This window comes from Adiantum capillus-veneris, chromosome 2, assembly GCF_014529385.1.
Source record: "Adiantum capillus-veneris isolate H3 chromosome 2, ASM1452938v2, whole genome shotgun sequence".
In the NCBI taxonomy this organism is placed as follows: Eukaryota; Viridiplantae; Streptophyta; class Polypodiopsida; order Polypodiales; family Pteridaceae; genus Adiantum; species Adiantum capillus-veneris.
This window is the reverse complement of record NC_140932.1, coordinates 110,574,464-110,585,012: the sequence shown is the minus strand read 5'-3', so window position 1 is coordinate 110,585,012 and position 10,549 is coordinate 110,574,464. Positions and strand designations below refer to the sequence as shown.

General features: G+C 42.0%; 1 protein-coding gene across 2 annotated transcripts; it reads right to left on the bottom strand.

Annotated features, from left to right (window-relative positions):
• Positions 1-4,866: 4,866 nt before the first annotated feature.
• LOC147463389 (glyceraldehyde-3-phosphate dehydrogenase, cytosolic-like) lies at positions 4,867-8,705 on the bottom strand. Of its 2 annotated transcripts, none has more exons than XM_086488631.1 (14): positions 8,452-8,705; positions 7,855-7,922; positions 7,539-7,615; positions 7,424-7,462; positions 7,016-7,116; positions 6,823-6,935; positions 6,606-6,705; positions 6,148-6,294; positions 5,993-6,053; positions 5,806-5,903; positions 5,548-5,690; positions 5,394-5,477; positions 5,222-5,311; positions 4,867-5,137 (listed from the first exon to the last, which is right to left on the bottom strand). In XM_086488631.1, the coding sequence occupies exons 1-14, from the start codon at positions 8,584-8,586 to the stop codon at positions 5,074-5,076; spliced, it is 1,320 nt and encodes a 439-aa protein (XP_086344757.1). In that variant the 5' UTR covers positions 8,587-8,705; the 3' UTR covers positions 4,867-5,073. The 2 variants fall into 2 exon arrangements, with proteins under 2 accessions (XP_086344757.1, XP_086344766.1); XM_086488640.1 differs by having other exon boundaries at positions 7,539-7,609; positions 8,452-8,704.
• Positions 8,706-10,549: the final 1,844 nt, after the last annotated feature.

Here is a 10,549-nt window from a genome sequence, read left to right as displayed (position 1 = left end):
TGTTAGTCAGGGGTTATTGAAAAAAAAACATCGTGCTTGCCACTACATTGGTTGGGACTTGCCGTGTGAGAGAGAGAGAGAGAGAGAGAGAGAGAGAGAGAGAGAGAGAGAGAGAGAGAGAGAGAGGGGGGGGGGGGGGGGGAGAGAGAGAGAGAAAGAGAGGCCGCCGAAGGCGGCCGGCCATACTAGTTTCTATAATAGACGAGAATTTAGATTATGCTATTCATTTACCAATTGAATATATTGACATGCAAACGGTCAAAGCTTGAAGAACACCGGCCGAGGGGCCTAAAGCCTAATTTTCAAAAGCGTAAGGACTACCTCCAACACACGTAAATCACGCTGACATAACACGTGGTAGGTTGTACGGAGTTTCACGATTTGCATTTGTTGTAGGGCTGAGTTTGCGCACAATTTTGGAGATGAATGCTTTTGGATAAGAGCTTTTGTTGCTCTGCTTTTGGGTATCCCTTGTATTTTTTTTAAGTGCACAAAAGGCCAATCTTAGAGAGCATCTGGATGGATGCCAGATAGTCTCGAGAGAGCTGGACCCTAAGGGATTTGTACCTTTGAGGACCCTTCTTATTCATCCCCCCCCCCTCCCCAAAACACACACATCTTAGGAAGGAGAGGTGGAAATTGAACATTTAAAATGAGTTCAAAATGCCTAAAAGTGACTTAGTCATACGTTTACTGGAAACTCTCCAAAATAATTTAATGTGTAAAAGCGGTGTGCGTCTCATCAAAAATGGAGAGATCTTCTTTGTGTTGAACGTTTTTCCACCTTAGGAGTAAAATAAACTTAAAAATGTAGAATTTTTTTTAGCAAAGATGACTTGTGTGGAAGTTCTATAGCAAGGCTTCTTGCTTTCAAAAGAGTCTTAGTGATCTAGTTGCTATTTTTGCCTCTGTAAGCAACCTCCTAACATAGTCACAAGAAGATTTAGAAATTTTCTCATGTAGGAAAACGGAGTCTTTCTCAGTGTTTTTCATACAATGCATAACATCATGAGCTTCTGCTCGAGAGGCACCGCATACCTAGCTAGGTACGATTGGGGGCAGGGGACCCCCGGCCCCCCCACCGGGCCGGCGGTCCCCTGCCCCCAATCGTACCTAGCTAGGTATGCGGCGCCTCGCTCACAGAAGCTCATGATGTTGAGGTAAGTCACAATGTGGGAAATATTGTGAGAATTTGTCCAAAACTTCTTGTGAGTAGACGGGTGTGTTCAACTCGAACACACCCATCTACTTGAACTCCTTGTAGGCTAAGTTGCTACTATACTACTTGCACTGATGCTAGCACTTGTCACACAAGAAATATCTATGAGAAGTAGGGTTTAATCAAAACAAGAGCACAAGTCTTCACTTTTCTTCAAGTAAATAAACATGGCACTTTCTGGCTACAAGCATAAGAACGCTAGAGATACACTACAAGATGGGAGGTTAGCCTAGCCTAACTGCACATAATTTGGTAAAACGTCTAGGGTAGCTAGTATGTTACAAGCAAAGTTGTGTACTTCTTTTGTATTCCATGCAAGCCACATCCTTCAAATTCCTATGCTTCTCTTTGAGCGAGGAACCATGCACTTTGCAAAGTCATGGCCGAGTAAAAATGACATTTGTTAGAATTGGCTTAAGGGACAACTAGCAACAATTTGAGAATGTCTTCCAATCAAGAATTTTTCTACAAAACATTTAATTAGTGATGAGCAACTTGTTTCAAAGAAGGTGGAGACCTATCCATAAGGATCCGAGCAAAATTTGTCATAGAAAGTTAGAAGCCTTCCTTGAAGACACAATTTGTATGCTTGAGGCAATCTTTCTTGGTCTAAATCGATTCAAACAAAATATCGAAAACTTTTAATTGTGCATAATTAGGATGCCATCTCTAGGATATCTACTCGAGATGCATTGGCTAATGAATTGTTAGACTCATCTACTTGAGCAAAAGATTAATAAAAGGACGAGATTACAAGTGCCATTAGAAAGGGATTAATGTGGCTAATGAGGATGCTAATGGAAAGCTTCAGTTGGTGAAACTAGAGATGCATTAGACTTAGGGTATCAAGTGCAAGAGTGTAGCATGCTTGTGTAATTGAGTGAGTGAATATGGTAACTTTAGTTAGAATTCTAAGGTAGAAAGTTGGGTGTGTAGTGTGAACTCATTGGGTTTGGGTTAGTTTCCTCTCCATGAGATTGTGCTTCATGTTCTTGCTTTGTCTCTCATGTAGTTGTGTTGATATGATCTCGGTCCTTAGCAGTCCTTCTAATGGTTCACCTACCACGTTATGTACAAGGACTCAGCCAGAGTTCCATTTCAGTGCGTCAACACATTCCAACCTATCTATTAATCTACATATTTAAAAAAAAATCAAGAATGAAGGCCCCCTTTGGCTCCCTTCCTTTAAGCATTCCAACCCTACTTGGATGCCACCCATCCTTAGTCCATCCTTAGACCGCAAAATCACTATTAACTTTGCTTGAACCTTCAAAATTATTAAACACTTCGCTCTAAGGTCCCACGATTTATATCCCTAGCCCTTTAACCTCCAATGACACTATTGTTATCAAACCCGCATATAAGAATCTAGGACTAACGATCCTCCCAAGATCTTGGTACCATTCAGAGGTCTGGAGGCAACTAGTTGACTCTACCACCTATGAGCGCATAGGAGGTATAAACTTTGAGTTTTTAGCCTCCTTGCTCATGGCACTAACTAAGAGCTTTTCCCTCCTTTCCACTTCAGAAAGAGAATTTATCCTAGCTCCTCTTGCAAGACTTTGTAGACCTTGTCCAATTTATTTCCTACCTAAGCTACACAAACCCACCCTAGTAGCTAGGTTGATTTGCTCATAGAAGGGCTACTAATTTGAAAATGCATCCATTTGGACTCACAAGGAACTTTACCCTATCCTTCTCTTCCATAAACATCACCTCACGAACTCCCAAAACTTGATAAAGGATCTGCACACCTCGAAACTCTTCAAAACTCCTGACCAATGTTTACCTTTTTTCCTTTGATGTCAACTCACTCTACCACAACATTCCTATAGATGAGGGTTTGAAAGCGCTTAGGATCTCCATTGTAGACCATATGGACCCTCCAAAAGCTAGTTTCATTCTCCCTAGCATCCCTCATCCTCCAAAATATCACTTGGATGCAAATTAAGGACACCGTTATGGGCTCTAACTTCACAGTGGTCTACTCTTGCCTCTTTCTTTGCCATCTAGGGAACCTACCTCTTTCTTTGCCATCTAGGGAAGGTTTCTCATCTTACCTCCAACCCAAGTCTGACATACTCAAAAGTTATATCGATGATGCATTCGGGATTTGGAATGGTTCAAAAGCTTCAATCCACATAGCTCTTAAACCCTATGGAGAACCATTGTAAGAACACATCAAAAATTGTACCCTCCATTCTAACGTGTTCATTGCCATACTAAATATAGAATTCTTCCAAGGGGTCCCAATTTAAAAGTCATGTTTTGGACTCCAAATGCTTCCAAAAACCTTTTAATGCATATAGCTACTTGCCGTGGATATCTTGGCACCCCACCTCTCAAAAAGCAATCTTTGTTGACGCGGAACTTAGGAGATACATACTTACAGAAAGCTCATTAGAGGGATACCTTGAAATTCAAAGCCTCTTTTTTAGTAGGCTTTAGAGCAAAAGGTTATCCTAGGGATTTTCTCCTCAAGATCTTCCACTCTCTATCTCTTTTCAAGAGAACAACCCATCACAAAGGATTTTCCCATTGTCTTTAAAATCCCCTTCTTCCCCGAAACTAAAAACCTTGGTCACTGCTTCCTTATCAGAAAACCTATTGTACATGCTTGACAAATTTTCCCCACCTTGCTACACTCCCTACACCTACCGTTTGTTGAACCAATGGCCATAATCTTCCTTTAATTAATCCTTGCTTTATTTTTTTTTATACAGAATGCGGATGATGTTCCTTTTTTTCTCAACCTTCTCTTCAAATACCTTGAAGCATTCTTCAGACTTTTGTACTCACTTTTTATTCAAGAGTTTGGAACATTTATTTTTTTTAAGGTTGTCGTTCACCATCCCACATTAGCCCCTATGTGTTGTAATGTAACAATCCATTTTAAGTAAAGCTTTGTTTCCAACCCCCTCCCCCTCCCTCCCTTTAGAAATTCCTTCCTCTCGTTATACCTCTAGCCTTCAAGAACTCTACCTTAGATGCTCCTCGTCCTGAAGGTGGGTGTATCATCAAAGCTTGCAAGGAGCAAAGTGTAGGAGACAGTATAACTAAGTACGACGACAAGTACATGCTTGTAGCCTTTAAAATCGGGATGTAGATATAATGGACCACAAGTTCATGACTTTTTAGCCTGCACTATGTGGGATAAACTCCAAGACATGATAAACGATGAATATATAGTACACGATAAATGATTTTAGCAATCTTCAATTTAAGACACCCAACAATCTATATCAGTAAACATGATGATCCAACAGAGACAAAATTTGCGAAATTGCAAGCCAGAATCTTCAGGTGAACACATCAATCGCCTTATTATCCCATTGTTGGGATAAGGCGGGTGTATCGTCCAAGCTTGCAAGGAGCAAAGTGTAGGAGCAAGTATCACAAGTAGGACGACAGGTACATGCTTGTAGCCCTTACAATTGGGATGTAGACATATAATGGACCACAAATACAAGACTTTTTAGCCTACACTATAAACTCCAAGGCATGATGAACACTGGACATAGTACATGATAAATGATTGAGCTTGGATTGCACACAATAACAATTAGAGCAAAAAGATTTTAGAAATGTTCAATAAGACACCCAACAATCTATATCAGTAAACATGACAATCCATCAGAAAAATCATCGGTGGGGAATGCAAAACACCCTTTATTGGAAAGTTCTATGAACTACACAATAAGACAATTTGCAAAATTGCAAGCCAGAATCCGCAGGTGAACACATCAATCGCCTTATTATTCCGTTGTTGGGATACATTCCCAGCAAAATTGGTAAATTCTCAAAGCCTCGCATAGATTCAAATTAGCTACCATAACAAAATTTGCTTCGACAGATTAGTTGCCCTTGTTGGCAGCAACCACGAGAGCAATGTGGTTAATTAAATCGACCACTCGGTTACTGTAACACAGAAATAGCATAATCAGTCTGGGAGGTTATATCAAACAAACACCTCACTCTTCAATGGAAGTCTAAGAAATATACCTGTATCCCCACTCATTGTCGTACCATGTCACCAACTTTACAAGCCTTTCGTTAAGCGCAATGCCTGCTTTCGCGTCGAATATGCTTGATCTACAGAAATCAGAGCTCCGAGTTTGAAGGATATAATACACATGAATCATAAAGATTTGCAAAAACTTTTATTTAAACTTACCTTGCATCACCAACAAAGTCGTTGGATACGACATCATCTTCAGTATAACCAAGGATCCCCTTCATTTTGCCTTCAGATGCAGCCCTGAGAGAAACGAAGTATTAAAACTAGCAACTCGTACCCTTCCTGCATAAACAAAAAGGTAGCTAATTACTTCACAGCCAATTTGATGTCGTCGTAGGAGGTCCCTTTCTCCAATCGACAAGTCAAGTCTACAACTGAAACATTTGGGGTTGGCACTCGGAAAGCCATTCCCGTAAGTTTACCATTCAGCTCTGGGAGCACCTTTCCTACTGCCTGCAGACAAGCAACGGAAAAAGAACTAATTTTTCAAACGGCAGTAACCCCCACACTAGCTACATGTTAGCTTGAAGGCAGTTAACCCCAAGGTTGTCATCACGAGTCCAGATACCTTAGCAGCACCTGTTGAGCTTGGAATAATGTTCTGTCCTGCACCTCGGCCACCCCTCCAATCCTTGCCAGAAGGACCATCCACAGTCTTTTGAGTAGCTGTTACATAAGCGATTGTTTTTAGGTATAACTTTCGATGCTGTGAATGTATTAAACAGGAGTAATACAGAAAAATGCAATGACAATACCGGTCGTAGCATGCACAGTTGTCATGAGGCCCTCCACAATACCAAATTCTTGGTGGATTACCTGATAGCCAGCAGCTCATTAATGTCAGACCCTGATTAGATTCAATTTCAGTGCTGACACTGACCAGTTAGACCTCATAAATTGACAATATTACCTTGGCAAGTGGTGCAAGGCAGTTAGTTGTGCAGCTTGCATTGGAGACAACTTGCATCTCTGGTTTATAAGCACCCTCGTTGACGCCCATGACAAACATTGGCGCATCAGCTGAAGGTGCAGAAATGATAACCTTCTTTGCACCACCCTGAAAAAGGAAAATAATTCATTGAGACTTCTAGAGAATGTGCCTAGCCTTTAAGAGTAAGCTTGCAGGCTGCATAATAAAGGTGTAAATTCGCATATGAAGAGCCATCAAGTCTAAATTAGAAGCCCCTCCTCGTGTCCTAAATTGCTTGAATCCTCAAATCAAAAATACCCAGTTTGCTAAAGAGCCATCAAGTCTAAATTAGAAGCCCCTCCTCGTGTCCTAAATTGCTTGAATCCTAAAATCAAAAATACCCAGTTTGCTAAACTCAGGTGGCACTATAGTATGGTGCACCCCAAAGAAACAAATACCTTGAGGTGAGCTGAGGCCTTCTCGGTGGTTGTGAACACACCAGAAGCTTCTACAACATAGTCAGCCCCAGCACTGCTCCAAGGAATTTCAGCTGGATCCCTGTTTACAGAGTAGCGAAATCATATTACATGCTTTGGGCCTACTCTGGAAGCTTTTGCAGAAATTTCGTCAATTGATATAAAACATACAACTGAAACAGCTTAAAACTGGATCTACCTTTTGCCAAAGACTTTGATGGAATGCCCACCAATTTCTAGAGTGGACTCATCAATGACCTTAATGTCTTCTTTGTAAATACCATGAGTAGAGTCATACTTGAACATGTACGCCTGTAGACAAGAGCAAAATATATGAGTTGAAGACAAACAACCCACAGGGTTTACAAAGAGCTTAACATTTTCGTGCCTACCATGTACTTGGTATCAATAAAAGGATCATTCACTGCCACCACCTCAACATCCTTCCTGCCTAATGCAGCTCTTAACACCAACCGCCCAATGCGACCAAAACCTGGAAGGCCAGAAAATGTTCAAAACGAGAAAGAAAAAAACACCATACACCAAATCACTAAACAGCAATCTGTTCCATAATATAACTTCAGTAATAATATAACTTCAGTAAGAACTAAGACTTTAAGACACGTTTGTTTCAACACGTATTGAACATAAGGGTGCCTACAGCCTACATCACATCAATTTGAAAATTTAGGCTTGGAAGAGAAAAGCCTTAAGATTAACAGTGTAAAACAATCAGAACAATTCAATGTTTTTGCAAAACTATAATAATCTGGACACTGTTAAGTGAAACAGGAGCTCACCATTGATGCCAATTTTGACAGCATCTTTGGTTGAGGATTCTGCAAAAGTTATCCTCCGCATTAGCAATGATCAGGTCATAGTTTGAGAACATGCAAAGTGGGAAATGATTCTTACTTTGAACTTTTGTAGGGATGTCAGTGGCAACGGCCATGATTGTCTGTTGTTGCCTAGACACATTTGGGCACCTGAAACTTTCAAGCACATCATATAAATGGAAACATACATTACCCACACATCCAACCAGCCAATAAAGGCAGGATGCGCATGCAACCAAAATTCTTTCACCAGCACACATGCATACAATTATAAGGATCATCGTCTCTACATTAAGTATCACAACAGCTAGTTGCAAGACTGATCATAACAGCAACGCTACTAGTAGTGGCTAATTGAATGAGTGTTTCTCTGGATCTGAATGATCTTGAATTACCTTGATATACCATTTCTGAGGGACCCAGCTGAGCCGCAAAAGTCTGACCGCAATGTCAAATCTATATTCTGGAAAAAAAATTGAACTCAATGCAACTTTCATTACAGAGCAAGTAAAATTATTCTGCACAATTGTACCTTCTAAATTAAATCTCTCTGAAAACTGCAAAATCCTTTTGCCAAACAGACATTTGTCAGCTAACACGGGCATGTGTTCATTGTGTCTGCGAGATCCTATGTCTACTAGGCCTAATGAGCATTAGGAGCTGTGCTCTTCTGAGTGCCCATGTCAGTTGACAAACGTCCTTCGCAACAAGATCTACTATCCAGATTCACATGCATACGGGTGGTAGGAGAGCTGTGAGGATGAATGCAAAACACAAGAGGCTATGAAATCATGCAGCGCATTGACAAGGTCTGTAATGGGAGCATATGTGGTCTTTCAAAATTATCTTGTTGATTGATCGTCAACATGCACGGCTTTCCTTTCGCATGAAAGGAGAACGCCTTTCTGCATAAGCCCACCGTTTGACAGAAACCGGATCGGCTCGCTGCACGCATACACGAGGTAGAGGGACGAAGAGCAGGTGAGACTAACCTTCGAGAAGCTGCTGCGGGGAGCAGAGGGGTGAGCAGGGGAAGCAGAGGAGGAGGAGGTGTTCGCGAGAATGCGGGAGTTGGAGGCGGAGCTGACGGAGCTGAGGGCAGATCGGGCAAGAGTAGAGGCCGCCATAGTTGCTGCAACAGAGAGCCTTTGGTGATGCAAAAGGAGGAGGAGGAGAAAGAAAAATATGAACAACTAGCTCTCGAGAAGCAAGCCTCAAAATCTCAGCCCTCCCTCGTCTGCTACGTGAAGAGAAAGAAGAAACGAAACCCTCGCACACTGTGCATGACGTGGACAGTTAACAACCGTCCGATCTACAATCTAACGAACAGTGTTAGCTGTCTCCCGCCACCCCCGTGTATATGCAGTCCCAACAACCCTTTCTTGTCCGTCCGATGCGTCTATCGATCGGACGGCGAGGAACTTTCAGATTTTGAGATACCTTTTATTTCTTGAGTTTAGATATTCTGAATGGGCTCCACGTGTACAAGAGATCAACAGCATGTTCGAAGTTCGGACCTTTTGTATCGTCATTGGACACGTCACCCTCCACGCGAGCTTTTCTCGATTGGCGGCCGCCTTTGACGGGTGTATGTCTTTCCTTTTGACACGCTGGCACTTGTACGCTCAAACGGTCACACCGAACCTCAGCCCATTGCCCTTTCACCGAAACGCAAAGCCATTGTGCTTTTTCATGCTCTCTAAAGTCTTTAGACCAAACATACACCCTAATTATTAGTTGAGTGGTTTTCAAGTATTTCATGCTCTCTAAAGTCTTTAGACCAAACATACACCCTCTCCCCACTAATTATTAGTTGAGTGGTTTTCAAGTATCCCTCACTTTAATGGACAATTGGGTTGCTAAGAATGGGACTCCTACATGAGTTACACTAGTAAAATGGTGCCACTGAACGGCATGGCCCCTCTTACTCTCGACAAATTTGATAAAAACAAATTAAGAAAAGTTCTCTCTCTCTCTCTATCTCTCTCTCTACAAGGCTTTTTTCACCGTTTGGGGGGGGGTCAAGTAACCTTCATTTCATATTAGAATGCTTGTGTTTCATGTTCCACCACATAGCTATGGAGCTCAATGACATAGTTGAAGGGCATAGGCATGGAGCGGGATCTATGTGAGCTTTGCATGGGTGGTATGGTTTTCTAACACAAGTTGTAGAACTAATGCATGTAGTTGTGGAAGGTGAGATAGATGCTATAGAGGGTGGGAAGGCTTCTCTTTATGACTCAACATGAATGAGTACTTTTGGTGGAAACGTTGCTTCACATAGCTGTTATGGCCATTGAACCTCTCCTGTAGTTATCCCTTAGTGTCGTGACAATCTAGCTATATTTCTTTGGGAAAAGATTGAAGGTGATGAGGATGGGCATGTGCATTCACAGAGAACAAGAGGGAGAGAGAATAGAGAAAAAATGTTGTATGGGTGGAGCTCTTGTAGCAAGCATTGCAGCTCTATTATACTCTTGAATTGTGATAATAATAACAAAAGGCAAGGGTAAAACACCCAATATAGAGCCACCTAAGCAAAGGGACCAATTGCCACCACTATGCTACACAGTTTTGAGCGTGGGAGGGTGCATTCGAAAGCTTGAAGCAAGGGCCGTCTGGGGTAGAAGCGGCATCATGAGCAGTGAGGCGCGTTGGATGTGGGACGCAGGCCAAAATTTTGTGTGTATAAAAATTGGCCACCAGTAGGGTTAATGTGAGCCAGTCAACCAACGCGCACCGAACCCAGAATCAAACGACGAGTATCCCATCTCGTCTCACCTTAACCAATCTACCATCCGGTTTACGGTGTCCCAGTACTAGAGCAAATTTTGCTTATCATAAACGGTAGACGGGTCCACAGGGCCTCGATTTTCTATCAATCCCTTTACCCTAGTAAGTGTTGGAATTAGGGTTGCAGGGATGTGCACACAACTTGGAGAAGATGAAGAAGCTTAAGGCATACAATTTAGTGTATCACTTAGTGCACAAATAGAAAGATAAGTTGGCCCTAGAGCGATAAGTGTAAATACAATGTGGGGGGGGGGGGGGGGCACCTCATATTGAAGGAAAAAGTGCCTCGACGCTCTT